Genomic DNA, 20,184 nt, shown 5'->3' with positions numbered 1-20,184 from the left:
TGAAGAAGTAAAAAATAATAATAATAACGCACATCAATGAAAATTATTGCATACTTTCTTGTATAATAATATATCAATCAGAGGGATCAAACCAGTACTTATATTTTAATTATGTATATTTTGCAGGTAATTCTGTATACTTTTACAAAATCAGGACTCGCAATGCGGTAATGCTATTTCTACATTGCTCCATTGATACTCGTACGTAAGTAAAAGATCTGAATAAAAGCAACTGGGTATCGTTGGTTAATGACGTAAATGCACTTTACACCGCTGATGATAAAACCACATGACTCGTGAATGTGTATCCTGCGGTACTCTACGGGTCTCTCTGGATCTTTCGACCGCAGCATTTTGCCCGTAGAGCAAATTTGAACAGAGTAGATTTTTTTTTTTCCCATCCACTTGTTGTTATCTCCTGACCCTGAAGACGTTACGGGAAACACTTCGTCATCGTGGCAGGAGCTGAGCTAAATTGTGTCATCTTATTTTGTATAATGACCGGAGATTCCCACACGTCACGTGATCACGCGGTGTTGCGTCGTCAGCGGGGCCTCGACCCAGTTGTTCAGTCGGAGTCCAGAGAGGCAGGAGGAGCCGCGGGGAGATTTCATGTCGCCAGTTACCCTGGAATAAAACGCATTCAAGGTAAATGTTTGCCGACAACGTGTTAGTCGTGCGAATGTTTTATGGATAGATTAAGGTTTTAATTTAATATGCTGGTAGTGCGATTATAACGAGCCCCGATTTTTTTTTATTTTTATTTTTTTTTTTTTAAGCAGCAAATCGCCAACGGTCACTTAACGACTGCAAGATGGACAGCAATAAATTCAGACAATACATGTTAAATTCGCAAAAGCTGTGAGTGTGCCGAGACTGAAATCTACCAAGGACGACATTTGGGCTTTTAAAAGGAGCTGACAGCAGCGTTGTGTTAACGTGGGGGGGTGGTGGGGGGGGGGGGGGGGCGACGTGTGGTCCCCCGTCCTAAATTATAACTTCCCCACAATGGATTCATCATTATCGGGTATCTGCGGTCCTACTCACGCCCGGTTGCTCTCCTCCATATTGCACTGTTATGGTGGTCTCGACAGCTGGAGGGGGGGGGGGGGGGGGTAACATGAGTGAATTTGATAGACCGTGATCGCGGTGTCGCATTTATCTGCGATGGTGAGGCCTACGCGGAGAGGCGCCTTCTGCAGGTCCTCCGTGAAACAACTGTTTATACTGGACTCGCGTTTCGGTTTTGGTTTCGGTTTTAGTTATTGTGTGACATTTAATTAATATCTGTGTTGCCTCTCGGCTCTAGATTAATTAATACGTGACCTCGCACCATCAGCTACCGTAAAGTTTATGGCAGCTTCTTTAGTATTGATCATTTTAAAATGATGAGAATATATTAGGTAGCCCTTCTGTTGATTTTACTTTGTTTGAACGAGGAGTGGGTAACATGCATCCAAACCCTTGTTATTATATCATTATTTTATGTAATGATATATTGGAGCTGAAACAATTATTCTTTTGATTTATTAGTTATAATCCGTTCATTATTTATTTATTTTTTTTTTTTTTTTTTACCTTTTAAAAACACCTATTTTTTTTAGGCCTCTGCTCGAAAATTGCATACCCATAATAAAAAAGAGTGTATCTTTGCAACCACAGTAAAAACATATTTAAAAAAAAATATTTTTAATTATAAAGGGAACACTTGTGAGATTTGTTCAGATGTGTAAATATCACTATATATGTCCATATTTTAACAATAGTTTTGCTAAGTCTTCTCCCTGGCCCCCAATTGGGGGCCTCTAGGGCTCAAAGGGTTAATAATGCATGCTGGCTGTTACTGTCCCAGCTCAACTGTGTGGATTTGAGTGTCTTGTTTGATTGTTGATTAAATAGGATATCTTTGAGTTTTTGACTGTTGGTAGGAAAACAAATAAAAACATAACAAGAAAACAATAAATTTAAAACCACTACCATCTCCAATTGGAGACTGTTACAGACAATTTTTTACCATGTTCTGACTTTTATAGTCCATCAGATTAATTATTGCTGCCATAAATTACTCAAACTCCACATTAATTTTCCCTAAATGCTCAATATAGGCAGAGATGCTGAGGGGATTGACAACATGAAATGAATTGACAGGGTGTGGTCTTTCTGTGATAGTTAATTACGATTGACTCTACGGCAGCAACTATGGAATATTTGTCATTATTGATTAATCTGTCGGTTATTTTCCTGATTAATTGAGTAGTTTAGTTTTTAAAATGCCATAATATGATGAAAAATGTTGACCTGTGTTTCCGGAAGTCCTAAGCGCAGCCTAAAATGTTTTGTTTTGTCCCAACCAAACAGTCCACACCTAAACCATGTTCAGTTTGTTATCATAGAGGACTAAAGGAACCAGAAAATAATGCACATTTAGGAAGCTGGGATCAGAAAAATGTACCCGTTTTTTTTTTCGTTAAAAGGTCAACATGCAGGCAATCCGTTTTCTGTTATTCAACTACCTGATTAATCGACTAATCATTGCATCTGTAACTGACTCAGCCCAATTCAGTTTGAACCATTTTTAGAAGATCAGAAAACTGTTACCCAACAGTTTATTTCAACACAATATTAACACCACTTAATACCTGTGTCCAGTTTCTGTTTCTAAAGGTGCTGATATCTGAGAATGAGGACTTCTCCATAATAGATCCACACACCTTCAAATTTACAGTGTCTATTAACCAAAACATCTTTTGCTCTTTACAGTCGAGATATTGTCCTTATAAACCAAATCCAAAAGAGTATTTTTAGCTGTTAGTTGGCAGTGTTAATGCAGTTGAAGTTCATTCACAGTCTGGCTGCCTCATGTTGAGTGAAGCTAAAGGAGAGTGATGATAGCATCATGCATGGCCTGTTATTATACTGTGATGTGATGCCATACACAGAGGATATAGGTTGCTCACCTTCCAATATGGTTTTAAGTTGCCTTGTTTGAACCAAGTCCGGGATTATTACATTTCTATTTGAAAAAACGAATACAAATCCTCATCCTGCAAATGGCATTTATGTGCCTATTCAGTAATAAGCAACATTTGTGTTGCTTATGCTTCAGTTTTGTTTTATAAGACTTGAATGCAGGACCAGTAAACCTTACCGATGTTGCTAACACCACCTTCTAAAATTGGCCCTTGTACACTTCGATTTTAATGTTAAACTGGTGAGAAATATCTTTGTTATTGCTCTGATGATACTTTGGCAGTGTATTGCTGGTAACAGGGAAAAACATTTTTACAGGATACTTTAAGGTCGTCATGAAATTGATTTCCATAATTTTGTTTAAACAACAATATGTTATCTCCTCGTAAAAATCATCAACTGTCATTTTAAAATGAGGAAAAAACATCAATCAAGTCAGGGAAAGACAAGAAAATGGTAGATGTAACATGAAATTATTATAATAAAAGGTTTTTCTCATTGTAAAAAACAATATTTGCCCAACAAGAAACTGAGCAGATTTGTTTTTCACGGTGGAAGCGTTCTGTTGCCATACTGACCTAAAGTGCAGCCATCTGCCACAAGGTGAGCTGTCTGCAGGTTTGACACAGGCAGAGCTGCTGCTGACTCGGCGCGTCACGATGACAGATTCTTGCCAGACTGCTGCATGGGCTGGCCGACAGGCTGAGAGCAACACGGTGAAGGCTTTTATCTGTCAGGTGGTCCAATTGACTGTTTTGTAATAGGAATGTTGTCACGTGCATTGAATGGTTCTAGGAGTTTGGATTAATTTCAGCTGGTTGGTGCAGCGTGCGTGGGGTGTGTGTGTGTGTGTGTGTGTGTGTGTGTGTGTGTGTGTGTGTGTGTGTGTGTGTGTGTGTGTGTGTGTGTGTGCGCGCGCGTGCGTGCGTGCGTGTGCGTGCGTGCGCATCTGTGTGTGTGTTTATGTGTGAAAAACAACTGCCTAAAGCTTCTTTTCTCAACAGTGTTACCACAGTTAGTCTCTCGTGACTGTGAAATGGCTTTTTTTAATTTATTAATTTTTTTTTATCATATATCTCATTTGTTTTGGAGATTTTAGAAAGTATTGTTCAAGACTTGTACACTTAATCTCTAACATTTGTGAGATTTTTATATTCGTTTTGCTGTCTTCAACATCTTCCACCAAAGATCACAACTTCTCATTTAAGCTTTTTGTGGCGACACACATTGTACCGTGATGACCTCCATATTGGCGCTTTGTGTGGCGGAGCCTGTTTTGTCACTGTGCTTCCTGGTGTTGCTCAGGCATGCACATAGCATGTTGTGCATGGGTTTGTCTAGGTATTGTTCTAGCCTAATTGTGTTAACTTGGCTCTCTGGCTATTGCCCACTGAATCCCTCCCTTTAACCTAATTCCCCCAGCGATCGCTATCAGCAGCTGCCGGAGATGGTGGCACTGTCTTTATCCACAGCGTCGGGGCGTCTCTCCTAAGAGGATTTGAAATCTCCCACGTAATGCTTGTAAAGCTGTACGATCCGGGCCTCAAACTAACTCCTACAAAAACTGTATTACAGACTTATACAGGCTGTCCAGATTTCCCCGTCTTCTCAAAAACGGAAGTGAAACTATTGTGGTTGATGAATTGAACCTTTGCACTTGAGGAAAGTGGTTGAGAGAGAGGGCACAGAGTTTCAATGTCCTTAACTGAAGTGCATTCACCTTTTTGTTTTCCTTTTAAACACTGTTAGTTTTCCTTGTTTTATGCCATTGTTTGATTTATTTTTTTACGGCTTTAATTTTGTGACATCATGTGCTTTCATAGAGACAACAGCCACATGGATGAATGACTCAGGACACATGGGAAAGTTAATCTGTCTACAACTGCTCTGATGTAGCTGTTGTGACTTCATGCACATTTGTGACATTAGTGTCCCATCCTCTGGACTGAGTGGTGTGTTACTTTGGATTATACAAGGTAATCCATTATACACAGATAAAAAGGCTGCAGGCAGAGCAGTGCGAAGGAATTCAGCACTGAAAAACACAGACGATGTGAAGTCACTTCTGTTAAACATGATTTTCAGGATCATGGGGATAATTCTGGTCTTGTGTTTTGGATTTATGCAAAAACATTGTACTTTGTTGATATAATTTTATCAAGTTATGATCTGTTGTCAAAACAAATCATTCATAGCAAGCTGTTATGAATTAACAAAATAAGTTACTGAAGTTTTTGTTTTACATGCGTGAAGAAATCACTGTAATGTAATGTATAACTGATACACATAGTAGAGGTGAAACAATTGATCGACTGAAACTATTCTAATAAGTTTTTAAAATGTCCAGTTATTTCCCAGTTGTAACTTCTCAATTTAGAAATTTTGCTGCTTTTCTGTGGGTTTTTTTGTTTGTTAATAAAGTGACTATCTTTGAAATTTGGATATGTAATTTAATTGTATAAACTTGGTCTTCTTGGTCGGAAATTACCATCATTGGCCTTTTTTCTGACATTTTGTAGATCGACCAATCAAATTCTGTTTTTAATTCAGTTTTATTTATGCAGCGGAAAATCACAACACAAGTCATTTCAGGACTTTTAACATAGTCATGTCCTTACAACAGAGTCATACAATATTATAATTAACTGGATAGAGGGACAAGTAATGAGCTCGATAGAGCTTATCAATAATTAAAATTATTGTTGGGGAGTTGACACTAAAGATATTGTTTTTTTGCATCTTACATTGGGTACTATATGATTTCGTCGTCATCGTTGAGTGCTTTCATGGATGGGAAATTACTTCCAAGTCCCGAGTTGCCAACTTACATGCCATCCGTGGACATTGGACAGGGAGGGGATCACATGGTTCGACTGTGCATCACATGATTAGTTTCAGACTCTTTGGTTATCTGGTTACATCTCGGGGTCCGTTCAGTTGACGGATGTCCTGTCTTGTGTGATATAAGCAAGCAAAACCATGGTTGTTTTACAGAGTTGTTGTCGCTGTTTTTTGTCTGTCCGTACACAAAGAGAATAATATTTTATTTAAACTGATATCGACTCCAGTGCAAAGAGTTAACTGACAGCTAGATGGATTCTCCAAGAAATCCAGTAAAACTGTGGTACTCGATGTTTATTCTGTCCCCCTTACACAACCATTGTTGTGCGGAGGGATTTGGCTCCACAGATAATGATTGTAATCTGTTATGATCTTAATGCAGAATGTCAGTATGAAGCACCGCCAGCAGGTTTGTCTGCAGTGTCTCACTGCGCTGTCCTGATGATGGGCAGACAGACAGAGATCATGAGGACACACTGTAGTCCGGATGTGTTTGCCAGGATGAAATAGAGCAGTGTTGCATAACGCTTGCTGTTAATTCAGTATGGCCTGGAAAGAGTGAAGGAGAAGGATGAAACGGTAAACAGGATTTTTAGTGGTCTGATCTGCTGCTGAATGGATATTTTTGTGCTTCTGTATGTTTTTTAAAGTTGGTGATGTGTGACAGAAACAGCTCTGTACATGTGGTAGGTTTGATTTAAACAGCACAGGCCTATGCACCACTGTAAAGCCAGCCGGCTCCCCACTCCAGGTCTTCTATTGAAGTCAGCAATTGGCTCAATGGCTTTTGGCTCCCGTCCTGCTCAGCAGAAGTTTTCCTCTGGGGATTGTAGGCCTTTATATGAAACCTGCACAGCTCACTTGGAAGCACAAATCAACCTTGTAAATTTCGCTCCTCTTGCGAGCAGAAATCTGTTTTCTGGTGTGCAGCTCTGTGCATGTAGCTGCCTTGTGTGACCATTATAGATTACAATGCAAGTGGCACACAAACCTGTTGACCCGGGTGGTGCAGCAGCCTGGCGGGGGGAGGGTCACTGCAGCACTGGCCAATATGTCAGGTCTCTTCCCGAAGCAAAGCAGATTAATAATACATTTGGTTACCAAGGCACCACCTGCGTCCATGGTAACCTTGTCAGTACTGGTGTGGATTGTGTTTGCCGTCCTCTAATTTCTTTTCGCCATCCATCCCTCCTTCACTGCACATTATCTACTGGCTACGTCCATACGGCGAATGAGTGGGACTGACAGTTTCATGTAGGTATGAATGTAGCCAGTGATTCTTATGTAATGTTTCTATTGAGATCACATTCATTCACAACAATCCATAGTTCCTGCTGCAGTAGAAAAGACTCTAATAATCAACTAGTTACATCACTTTTTAAGCAAAAAGGCCTTTACATTTGCAGCTATTTTTGTGCAATTCTAAATATATTTTGGAAAAATATGATGGGTTAGTAAAATGTTTACTGTTTTCTGACATTTTATAGAAGAAATTATCAATAATGTTATTTTAAGTTTTTATTTATTTAAATAAATATATTTAATATATATTAATATATTTATATTTAAATATATATATTTATATTTAATATATTTAATAAATATAAATATTCTATTTTTTTATTTAAGTTCAGTTCATAATGAAAAAAAATCAGTAGGTGTAGCCCTAAGTGATAATCAATTTGGACAATAAATGCATCCAGCACAAAGTAGGAAATGACAACAATAACCACAAAACGGACGAAAAAGAAACCGTTTAACAACGTTTACCCACGATAGAGGCACAGAAATCAGGGAAACATGACCAAATGAGGAAAGACGATAAAACAGGGAGACAAAACGCTCCACGTCTGACACGCCACCGGTGGACGGAACAAAGTTCAGTGAAATATGCCGGTAACAGTTCAAGATTGAAAAAAATATAGTCAACCTGAAACATCAGATAGTGGGGTCATCCAGATAAAGTTAGTGCCGGGGAAGTTGGTTTATTATATGTCAAAATGGATACATAATTTCATACTCTGCAGGTAAAGTAGTTTCTGTGCAGTCGTTGATTTCTAGAAGCTGCAGTTTCTTTCTTCTTCTGATCTGCGGTTGTTTATTCCACATCCTAAATCTTGGTTAGGACTTCCCGTTTTCAGCCATACTAATCAGATGCCCCTCCCCTAATCGTTCTTCACAGAGGAGTGTGATGCAAGTGCCTTACCCGGTGTTTATAGACTCTGTAGCCTGCAGCCTATTTTCCAACATTAGATCACTTGCTGCAGCCCACTGCTTTCCCACACAATGAGTGTAAACTCATTGATAACGGATACTTTATCTTCTCGCTCATCTCTGCTGTGTTTCGGCAGCAGAAACAACCTTAATACAGAACACATTTAAAAAAACATGTCGTAATTATCACCTGTTTACAGACTGAGCCTTACCTCATTATTTTCCACAGATTCTGCAGGTTCTGTTCTAGTTGTGTAATTAAATTGTCTACCTTTCAGCATCATTTAACCACCAGTCATTTGGAGTCTCGCTGAAATGAGATTTTGCTGCTGAAACAAGCCACTTATCCTGCAGTTATCACCATTTTATGACTCTCTGGTTCTCATGATTATGCTTGTAATTAAGAACTCTGGCTGTTTTTCACTATGACTAGGCTCACAGCTGGATTGGAAAACCTTGAGTTTGTCTGTGCTGGTTATTCAGGATCATGAAGGTTAGGCTCAGTCAATCCAAAGAGAGACAGACTAATTTGAACTTGCTTTGCCATTCTGGCCCCTGGTTTTTAATCTGACTAGACCACAGTGAAAGAGATTTGTCTTGCCTCAAACTGTCTTCTTCACAACAGTAATATCTTAGGAGCATCTCTATAAGCGTGATTTATAAATTGAAGTGGGTGGAAAATGAAAGAAGCCTCAGGATGAGCAACTGATCAGGGATCCCTCTTCCAAGATAGACGGATATGCACTAGATGTTTCTGTGTATACAGAGGCAATATTCAGTCGTAGATTTATACTTTTATTTTACAGGAAAAACCTAATCATTCATGTTTGTGATTAAATGTCCCTTTTTTCAGCTTCTTTGACAACCATGAAGACACAAAGGGAATAAAAGACGTAATTTAGCAGAATTAGAATCTAAAAAAAAAGAAGGTAAAACTGTGTAAAATGATCACACAGCTGCACATTGGCTTGTGAAACAGAAAGGCAGCGTCTTGTAGCTCCGCTCTGTCTAGCTGTCCTTTTTTCATGCTGCATTGTTTGATTGCCTGTCACCTTTTTTAATCAGGCAGATGCAGTGTCTGTATCTTTGCCAGTTTGGCTTAGATGTTGTACCGTCATTTTTTTTTTTTTTTTCTCTCTGCTTCCTTCGGGGACAGTTGAGTTGTAAGAATGACTGTGGAACTGCACAAATATTCAGAGTGCAAACATCAGATTTCAATTTCAGTCTCCATTCTTTTTAATGTGTTTGCGTTGTTTTTAAGGAGAGTAGTTACCGTACAATCTCTACTTCTCTCCTTTTCATAGATTGTTGCAGCAGAGTGACCATTCTTCAACACCATGTCCCAGGACAAGAGTGGATTCCCAATTATGGGTGAGTCCAACCCACTTCATAACAACGTCTACGGGCCCCCTCAGCCAGGTTTCGGCATGCCCCCTCCCAACTACAGCCAAGCCCCAGGGGGACCGTACCCACCAGCAGCCGGATACGGGCAGCCCGGCTTTCCCCAGGCGGGCCCAGGTTTCGCCCCTGGTCCCTACCCTCAGATGCCTTACCCTCAGATGCCCTATCCACAGGGACCCTACACTCAGGGGCCGTATCAGCAAGGGCCCGGACAGCCAGGCTTTCCTGGAGACCCCATTGGTGAGTGGCTAAACTAAAGATCTGTGGCACTTATGATCAGACTCTTGGCTTTTTAGGTTACTCTTTTTTTGTTAATACATACCTAAATGTTTCATAGAGGTGATAAATGGTGAGCATATCATCATATCATATAATCCGGCTATGCTTCTGCTCGATTTCAGTGATTTTGTGAAAACAACTTAATAATTAATTTTCCACTTATTACTTTTTTTTTTTTAAAGCCCTAATTGTTTTTCGGTAATTGTTCATTCAGGAGCACCTGCAGGCAGCCCTGGTTACCATGGCGACGGGCCTCCATCTTACTACGACAATGAGGAATTCACCAACTCTGGCTTTGAGGACAAAACCATCCGGCAAGCATTCATCAGAAAAGTAGGTGTCTTCTGTGTCTAACAGATGAAGTAGTTCAAACATATAAATAACAAAGAAATATAGCATGTAATATAACTCACAATAATAATTAAAAAAAATACAGCCATCTTGAGCTCTAAAAATGTGTTATATCCTCCTCATTCCTGTCAGGTCTTCATGGTTCTCACAGTGCAGTTGCTGGTCACTTTCTCCTTCGTTGCCGTCTTCACTTTTGTCGACGATGCCAAGTACTTTGTGCGTCGTAATCCGTGGACATACTACGTGTCCTACGCAGTCTTCTTTGTGTCTCTGATCGTCCTGAGCTGCTGTGGAGACTTCCGCCGCAAGCACCCCTGGAATTTGGTTGCTTTGGTAAGATCTTCTCCGAATATTAAGCATTGAAAAATTGTGGAATACCCATTGTAAAAGTCTGAAATCACTTTTAGGCAGACAGCATGAGGTACAAAATGCTTCTAATCGATTGTGCTCTGGTCCTAAAAGGGGTGCTGTGACTTTTTCAGTCGAATTTCAAACTCTTAAAGAGTGTCATAGGTGATGTTAATTTGTCTGTTTTCTGTCTTGCAGTCCATCCTGACGTTGAGCCTCTCCTACATGGTGGGCATGATCGCCAGCTTCTACAACACAGAGACTGTCATCATGGCTGTGGGCATCACTGCAGTGGTCTGCTTCACTGTCGTCCTCTTCTCACTACAGGTCGGCACACACAAACAGCTGCTTCAGTAAACTTATTCAAATGCCTGCCTACACACACACACACACACACACACACACACACACACACACACACAGGCCAAAGTAAGTATTTCCACTGATAAGTGCACTCTCACACTACACTATCTTCTAAGAATCAAAGCTGCTCCTTAAATTGGTTTAAAACATGGAATATTTAAAGCACGAGCTTGTAGTGTTTGATGAAACATGGACAGTGTCTTACCATTGTTCGTATCACCCAACACCTTGCACTTCTTGATTTTTCTGACTCTGTTTTTTATTCTGTTGTTCTTCACAGAGCAAGTACGACTTCACTTCCTGTCGGGGCGTACTGTTTGTGTGCCTGATCGTGCTGTTGCTCTTCTCCTTCCTCTGCATCTTTATCCGCCACAAGATCCTGCACATCGTCTACGCCTCACTGGGGGCCCTGCTCTTCACTTGTGTAAGTTCCACACTCGTAAAGTTCAACCCTTTTCACATTAATATTTTCAGCAACTCCTGCATATCTTCAGCTTTTGCCCATTGCATGTTGGAACCTTCAAATTTGGCTCTTGTACAATGATCAGTTCGATGTCATTACTTGAGCAAGGTCAGGCGATTTCATCAAACGTCTTACTTGTAAGCTCATTGTCCAGTTTGCTATTATCCCATGTAATTTCACCATCACCATTAGCAGTAGCATAAAGATGGTGTTCCACCCTCCAGTGAACTTCATTCTGCTCAATATTAATTGAATCTGCAGGATGGAAAAAAGTTCATGCTCAGAAAAAGGAGACTGCTGCACAAACTTTGTTCTGTTTGAATGTGGCCTAAGCGTCATGACATGGGAATCTTGAGAGGAACTATGTATGACGTCATTATTATAGTAGATTAAATAAGTCTGTGTATTGATATCCCATGTACTATATATGAACATGTGCAGCATATATATTAAGTGTGTTCTTTCCTTAGTTTATGACAGTATACAGATATATTTGGTGCATGTTACTATGGTTTTTGAAACAATAGCAGATAATATAAATTTTTGATCCCAAGTGTGTAAATCTTTTGAAATGACTAATGCCACCTTTACTCTGTGCAGTTCTTGGCTGTTGACACTCAGCTTCTCCTGGGCAACAAAAAGCTGGCCCTGAGTCCAGAGGAGTACATATTCGCTGCCCTCAACCTCTACACCGACATCATCAACATTTTCCTCTACATCCTAGCTATCGTGGGACGCTCCCGTGAATAAGGCTGTGCCTTCAAGAGAACAGCAGCTAGACAGAGAATGCCTCCCTTTATTGTGAAATGTTGCTAAATGCCCTTTCTCTCTGACTATTTAGCTTCTTCTTTTTTTCTTTTTTTTTACTTTTGTCCAATAATACACTCGTATCTCTCACACACACACACACACACACACACACACACACACACACACACACACACACACACACACACACACACACACACACACACACACACACAGTTCTGTTTTTGAAACAGGTAGTAGTGCTGTGGAAGAGATTCAACCTGTCATAACATGCAGCGGAAAGGGGCACTCTTTATTTGCTCTAACACAAATCTTGCCATTAATGACAGACGATAATGAGCTGTCCTCAATTTTGGGCACTGCACTTGCTCTAACTGTCCTCTGCTTCTACTAACAGAGATGGTTACGTCTACATTACCTTCCCCCCAACTTCCAGTTTGGCTCAGCACATGCAGAATAAAACATTGTTATCCTGTGGGTCCTCGGCACTCCACCTTGCCTTGCTGCAGAGAATTACACAGAAAAAGAGTGGGGAAGATAACACCTAAAACTGACGCAAAGCAGCTTTGCCTGAAGAGAAGTTAGTGTTAGAAATATCCTGAAATCTGTCTGTTTTCCCAAATGTATCCCTCACAGCCTGCTGGTGTGAAGTTCTTCTGCATGGCAAACCTGGAAACACAACTAAAGATGTGGTATGATTCCTTAGAAGTACCAGAGGAATATCTCTAGCTTACTTGTTACAGCTGTAAATAGTTAAGTGTATTACTGTATATGATGCCAGTATCCCCTTACCTCTGAAAGGCATGCTGGAGCGATTCGTATGGATGTGTTGCTTTTTGGGGAAAAGTGTGCTCTGATACACAGTCCAGTAACTACGCTCCTTTAACGGTACAAGAATGAAGGTCAAAGGTGGATGTATATGACGAACATGAACATAAATTAATATTTATATACAATATTCTTATGGAATATCTCTTCAAAAGAAAGTAATTTTTTGTTCTAAAATTGCGTGTGTAATTCCAAAGTGAAGATCTTCTCTTACTTTTCCTTTTCTCTTTTTTTTCCCTCGCTAATTCCCTCTTGTCTGGTCATTAATGTGAAGTGAACATTTTATGATGTATTTATTTTTCTCTCATTACAACTAATATTTAGGAACCTGGAATTGCTGGCCAGTTTGATAAAAGGCTGATACTTTTAAAGCTGATATGAAGTAGACGGACATTAGACTAGGCTAGAAGGAAATTGAACTTGAAACTAATCTGTGATATAGATAACAGTTGTTTTTGGAGTTGGTGGAAGGCATGCAGGAAAAGAAACTCATGAGTCTGTTGTTTGGAAATTTGCAAAGACCTCATTACATGAGTTGATTGTGAACCCACAACATACTGGTTTCACTCCTGCTCAACAAAGTGAAACACACAAAAGAAATCAACATGCACTGGAAGCCAGAACACTCCTACATGCAAACACACAAGTTGAATGATATATTTATTATGAATATTTTCATTCTGTAACATTGTTTTGATTTTTCACCTTTTGCATGATCCTCTCCTCATTTGCATGTGCTGATGATGCGCACAGTACAGCTATTAATTTTTTGGGGAGACACGGTGTTGTATGGCAGCCCTGTTAAAGGTTGTTTAATTTGTTTTTGTTTTTATTATTGTGTTTGTATCTAACTAACGTGCAAGTGTATATATAGAACTCCTTAGTGGTTTGATGTGTATAGATGCAGTAAGTTTTGGGCTTTGTAGGTCTGTTCGCGTTGTATATTTGCATCAAATCAAAGTTGAACTGAACTCCTCTACACAGCTTTTCATTAAAACAGATACAATGAGAAGGTGTTGATTTATGTTTCAACTGGTTCTAAAGGAAACTGCACATCAGATAAAAGAAATGTAACATCCTGAGCTTCTGTGAAGGCATTTTCCTGATAAAACTGGCTGATTGTAATTTTTTTGAACCTGTCCAATACATCATCCAATTTTGATCTTACCACACACAAAAGGTGTAAATGTATGGCCAATAAGTACCACAAAACTGCAGTACAGAAATGCCTAAGAATGGTTGAGTTTATTCAGATGTATTGTTCCCTTTAAGTAGGTTGTTGCCCAGAGAGATGAGACTTTGTTTTCACACCATTAAGTCATATCTTTGTCACATTTCTCAAATAAAAGTTCAAGTACCCTAATCAAAGTTTTTATGTCAAATCTTTGTGTTAAAAATATCAAAAAAAATGATTATTATTTATTTAAATACCGATATCCCCATTAGAGAGCCAGTATCAATCAGGTTTAAAGCTTGTAAACTGCAAATACCTACTTATAGGAAGCAAATTCAGACTGATATACTTTATTGGCATTGAAATACATTGTATCACGACATTAATTAGAGTAAAATCAAGACAAAAAAAAAAAACATTTCCTTTTCAGCCAACAGACTATAACTAGTGTTGATAGTACATTTCCAAACTGTTAATGTCGACAACTAAAATATAATTACAATTACCCTGTGGTGGGCCAGTGGAAGTCATTCAGTGTTTGTAACAGATTTGTACACAAACAGTAACTTACTGGATGCTAAGCCCACTGCACGGTTTGCTTTTCACCTGCAACTTCAATTTTTCAGCTTTAAATAAATACATCATCATCTAAATATTCTGCTGCTGCTGCTGCTGCGCACGCGCGAGCCTGCGGGTCTGACGACATTCGTCCTCGTGAGCACAGTCGTCCCGTCACCTGGAGTCCGGCCTGCGGGGGGGAAAGTCTTCTGGATAACCGAAGAAAAGACCAGCTTCGCCTTGGAAAACATGAGCGAATTGGCAGGTTAGACAGCGTGAATTTAAGTAGAAGTAAAAGCCAATATGTTGGTTAATTTACAGTGATTTGAAAATAACCTGCATGGCTTCTTTTGCGTAAAAGTTAGCTGACAGTTGAACTTAACGGTTCTCAGCTTTTAAGCGCGGGAAAAACGGAGTGTAATAAGTTCAGTACGTTTCTATTCAGCCTCAAGTATTGCCGTTAATTACTTTTTTTTTTTTTTTTGTACGTTCATTTAATTTTGAAAAGTCATTGATGCGAGCTAAACCAATCCTCAACCTTATATTTAGAAAAAAAAAAAAAAAACTAAACTAGCGTTTTCAGTTGGCTAACTATAGTAGCCCGCAGGTTTTGTACCTTTCCTCCACTTTATTTTCTCAGTCTGAGACTAAACTTGAATTGCAGAGAAAGCTTTTAAGATAACTTACCTGTTCGTGGGCACAGTAAGTTATGAAAAAGTAAAACCGGACTCTGGTATCTAACATTGATTTTTATTTACAAAACAGAATTCAACTTTGAGGACATGATTAACGTCAGACCTTTGAAAGGAGGTAAACTAGTCAAAGCTACACAAAATACAAATAAAACATTTGTTTTTGTTTTTGTTTTATGGCTGATCCATTTTCAATGTCCTGCTTTGTCAGATGGAGAAATGCAGGAGCCCAAAGTTGAACAGCTGACAGGCAAACTGAGGAGGCTGCAACAAGGTATTTCACTGATTTGTGTTAAATTTCTATGAGATTTGTCAAATAAAATGACATGTAATGTTGTTCAGGCTCAATAATGACATCTTGCAGATGTGCAGAGATGAGTTGGATTATATTTGTTCTGTTTACTTTACTCAATCTTACATTTAATAAGCTCATCATTTTAAACGAGTTTGCTTTTTTTTTTTTTTATTGACCACAAATGTTGGGTTTTTTTTAGTTCACAAAGTTAAAAAAAAAAAAAAAAAAGCAAAAGGCTACAAATGGCCTATAAACATTGTTTTTTTTTAAATAAAACTAACCTAAACCATATTTTATCAGTTTTTTCAGTTCGCGTTTTCAACAAACAGCAAATCGCTGTTTAAGGAAAATGAAGCCAGAGAAGTAACTGTCGTGTCCTTCCGTCTTCGTGTCGACTCGCGCTACTGACGCGCATGCGTGTCGTTGTTGTTGGGGGCGAATGTGGGATGGAGTTATCTTGACGCATCGTTAAGTCTTTGTGAAGCCACATTTTCCACTTCCGGTATTGAATCGCGGTAACCTTTTTCTTCAATTACATCTAAAAATGTTTTAAAAATTTTTTTTTTTTTTTAAAACGACCACGTGAACAACGTCCCGGATGTCCGACAGACTTTAACTACTTGTACAATGTGAAAACACGTTGAGCACGAAGGTCGCAGTTTGATAAGAAACCAAACGGTGATGTGCACCAATAAGAACCGAGGTTGTGCTTGACGATATGCTAATGAACACGTCATTTCTTTTAAATTTTAACAGAATAAATAGAAACTACTAGTGGAAAAAAAAAATCGCAAATCGCCACAGTAACGAATCGAGTTTAAGCACGAGTTAATTTAACTACACGTAAGAAGTAAATATTTAAATATTGACTTTAAACCGTGAGCCAGACAGCTGTATGCAGAGATCATACCAGTTCTCGCGACACATTTCGGGCATCTTCAGTGAGGTACATCCTTACCTGATACTCCTTACCAGGGAGTAACAGCACATGATGAATGGAGACTCATGAGATATGATTAATATCTCCGTCTTGAAGGGAACGACAACACCCTTCAGGACCCATTCTGACAACCCTTATTAATGTGAAATTAAAACCATTAATGTGTTATAAATTGAGGAACCGACCTGATGTTTGCAGTTAAAATCTTGCAAACGGAAGAGAAAATCCAAATATATCTACCACGTGAGGTGTTGCACTTTTTTTTTTTTTTTTTTTAATTTCTGTTGTGTCTTTTCATTAAAGGTAAAAGAATCCTGGAACATGAAATTAGAGAAATTATATCTGTCAATGAGTCATTGCAGAAGGAGCTGGCAACTTGTAAGTAACACAAAATCGTCCTTTGTTCAATTTATTTACATTTTGCCGTAAATACCTGAAGCTAAAAATATCATCAAAAAGCTGCTGAAAGTAGATTGTAACTTCTATTTGCTATTATATAGGAAACCTTTTCCGGAAATCGTTACGCACCATTTATATTGTTTTATCACATGTTTGTTTATTATCGTGAGACGTTTTTGTCTTCATTTTTGCAGTACAAACCGAAGCTTACCAGCTGGAGGGAATCCACAAAGAGAAAGAAGGTGGACAGTCTGCGAACAAATAATTGTATTGCTGTATACGTTTTCAGATTTTTTTGTTTGTTTGTTTGTTTGTTTGATTTGACGCCATGTTGTGTCAAAATTTATGGTTGTACGTGTCTGTAAACAGATTTTGTCCTTTTTAAAAAAAAAATTTAGCAAATGTACAGACGTTTAACGCTGTGATGGTTTTCTTTAGAGGTTTGCAGAAAGCTGCAGTTCCAGTGTGAAGAATCCGAGCAGGACGCAGACAGGTGAGCTGCACACATTTATTGAATGTCCTCAGCCATTAGGAGCTGAAGTAAAACCATCAACAACACAAACGTGACCCATCAAGCACGTTTTCTTTCTCCGGTGTTCTGGGGCCTCAAGTTGTGTGTTTTGTGAAGCGAACCACTAGAGGGCGGTAGGACATTTCTTTCTTTTGTTAAATTGTCCCGTGTCCAACCTTGAGTGTATTTTCCAATCTGTCGGGACATATTGGAATTATTTTCTGTGCTCATGGTGTTGGCTGTGAAACCACTAACCATTTTCTTTTCCTTTTTCTATTTGTTTTGCACATTAAGAGCATTCTAACAGTTTTGCGTAATTAGCTAATCTCCCCTACTTTTATCTGGACTGTAATTTGACCATTTTATTTTGTGGCATATGCTGTCTTGTGTCAACAACACTGTGACGGATTTAAAATAGTAAATTAGCTGTCTTTCTTCAAATACGTTAGAAGACTCTGCTGCCATAAGATTAGCATCCTGAAATATTGATGTGTTGGTGGCAGAGTAAAGACAGCTTATTTGAATTTTGAGACATCTGTAGCTCCATCCTTCTTGTCAATCATTCAGTTTTTAAGGATTAGGCTTTTATATGATCTTTATATTGTGTACATTTATTGTTACACATTAAGCACGTATCTTTGAAGCACCTTTTTGTGTATGCCTTTTTTTTTTTTTAATAGAGTGCATTTAAATCATCTTTGGTAGATTGTATTACGTACTGCATCCTTGGGAGCACATGACTCCTGTCTGTTCATTTTGTGAATTGTTGCAGGATGTTTTAATGAATTAATGTAATTATAGGAAAATGTATAGTACTTTTCTTTCTTTTTTTTGATGAGCTACTATTATCTTTTACTGCACGAGATGAACCGCATGTGTTTTGCAGACATTTCAAGCAGAACAAGAAAAGCGAGGAACTGCTGGAACAGTATCGATGTGAAATCCAGGCGTTTCAGCTGAAACACCGGAAGCTGCGGTACCTATTATTAGTGCAATGATTTATTACATTATAAAAAAAATATAAATGTCATAAACATTTTCAAAAGTCCGGCTTGTTTGCACAGGATGAGATTTGAAAACCAACTGCATCAACTGATAGAGCAGCACAAGAATCTGAACTGCATGTTTGTGAGTTTGTTTACTTTACACCAAAATAGAAGGGGCTCATTTCCCATCGATATATTCCTCAGATCTCTAAAAATAGTGATGAAAATGTGACTCGTTGATATTGTTAATGACGGCGCTTGATATTATTCCTTAGACTCCAGAGAGACTCCCGGATGAATTAGAGTCTGCTGAGAATGCAAAAAGTCAGCTGTTATCAGCTGGTAAGTATCCTCCTCCTTCTCTAAGCACACTTGCAGTCCAACACTTGTTTTAGTTTGTTTTCACTTTCCAACACTTTCGCTCTCGTCTCCCTCCGTGATTCTGATAGAACAACTGAAGCTGTCTCAGCTTCACAAGCTCGATGAAAAGGTAGAAGTGGTGAAGAATCAGAAGCAGGCAGAGATGATACCTGCAGGACCCGCGGAGAAGTAAAACTGCACGTCCACTGGTAGTTTTGAAGGATTTATTCCCAGCGAGATGTGGTCGGATCGACTCATCCTTCTTGTCAGGTGACAAAATAAAATCTCCTGAACCAGCTTCTGGGTTACATCAGCCCAAAATCTCGCACATTTTACTCACAGTCCGGTCAGTTTATATGAGTCACATCCAGCTAAGATTTAGTCCCGTGTTCTTGGCTATTTTTCTCTGGACTATTTGATGTTCTTGCGTCACTTGTTTTGAGAGACGACGTCTTGTTTTAATGGCCGAGCTTGTTGCTGTTGATGTTGACATGAAACCGAAAATATTTTACGTTCTGTGACTGGTGAACGATGTTTGACAGATCGATACCAGTATTAGTCTCCTGCCCAGTACTATATTCATCTAGTTCATGATATTGTACATTAATATAAGGGTGTTCATATGTTTAAAAATTATAAAGCTTTTTAATTGCTGTTATTGTTGTGATCTTTGTGAAATCTTAAAAGGGCCTAGAAAAGAAAAAAAAAAATATATATATATATACAATCATTCACTGTAATATAGATGCCTGCTGTACTGTATAGTATATGCACACAGCCACAATCAAATTAAGTTTGAAAGAGATTTAATAAAAGACTTTTTTTGCAGTATTTCAAATACAATGTAATACTATCTGAGGTTTAAAAACAAAAAACATGACCCTGTGCAACTGATTTGCCCTAATTAATGGCAATTACATTTTACAGTTAAGACCACATGCTCGCATTCAATTAAAAATAACCACAAGGCACTTTTATAGTGCAGTAAGGGTGGTCATAATCAAATTGGTTACTTAGAATATTAACATGCCCCCTTTTGTATAAATACGTACAATATGATCTTGCATAGAAAACAGTGTAAAACCTGACGTGTCCACGTAGCAATAGATCAGCCGATCTTTTGAGAAACTACAAAAACACAGTAAAAGGATTCGACGCCCAGCCGAGGCGTGAAGCAGCCGGGAATCTGTCATCTCACCAAGTTTGATGGCATTTACAGACCAACAAAGGAGTTGGGAGTCCTGCGCAGGGCGTAGGTCTCACCAGGTAAGTGACTTATATAAGAAGGCAATGGCACTGCTCCAGCTCTGCACAACACGCCTATCCTTTTTCTCTTGCTTACTTTTAGAGGTGAGAAAAGAGAAACGGGTGGGGGGGCAAGTAAAACTATTTTACAGTGATTCAGGGCAACTGCACAAACGGATACATTTTTATTTACATGAC

General features: G+C 38.8%; 1 protein-coding gene, 1 long non-coding RNA gene and 1 other non-coding gene across 3 annotated transcripts; all 3 read left to right on the top strand.

Moving 5' to 3' along the window:
* The first annotated feature begins 411 nt into the window (after positions 1-411).
* On the top strand, positions 412-14,194 carry grinaa (glutamate receptor, ionotropic, N-methyl D-aspartate-associated protein 1a (glutamate binding)). Its single transcript, XM_069175926.1, has 7 exons — positions 412-648; positions 9,330-9,666; positions 9,920-10,038; positions 10,189-10,389; positions 10,603-10,731; positions 11,048-11,191; positions 11,831-14,194. The coding sequence occupies exons 2-7, from the start codon at positions 9,363-9,365 to the stop codon at positions 11,978-11,980; spliced, it is 1,047 nt and encodes a 348-aa protein (XP_069032027.1). The 5' UTR covers positions 412-648; positions 9,330-9,362; the 3' UTR covers positions 11,981-14,194.
* A 2,286-nt stretch (positions 14,195-16,480) lies between these two features.
* LOC138215115 (U8 small nucleolar RNA) lies at positions 16,481-16,614 on the top strand. Its single transcript, XR_011179686.1, has one exon. It is a non-coding gene; the product is annotated as a U8 small nucleolar RNA (small nucleolar RNA).
* Positions 16,493-19,394, top strand: LOC138214650 (uncharacterized). Its single transcript, XR_011179644.1, has 7 exons — positions 16,493-16,863; positions 17,079-17,126; positions 17,323-17,377; positions 18,282-18,371; positions 18,460-18,523; positions 18,657-18,723; positions 18,831-19,394. It is a non-coding gene; the product is annotated as an uncharacterized lncRNA (long non-coding RNA).
* Positions 19,395-20,184: the final 790 nt, after the last annotated feature.

Source organism: Embiotoca jacksoni, unplaced genomic scaffold, assembly GCF_022577435.1.
Source record: "Embiotoca jacksoni isolate LCO1_2020_lvr unplaced genomic scaffold, fEmbJac1.0.p SCAF_7, whole genome shotgun sequence".
Taxonomy (NCBI): Eukaryota; Metazoa; Chordata; class Actinopteri; family Embiotocidae; genus Embiotoca; species Embiotoca jacksoni.
The sequence above is the reverse complement of the archived record's forward strand: the minus strand, read 5'-3'. Positions and strand labels throughout refer to the sequence as shown.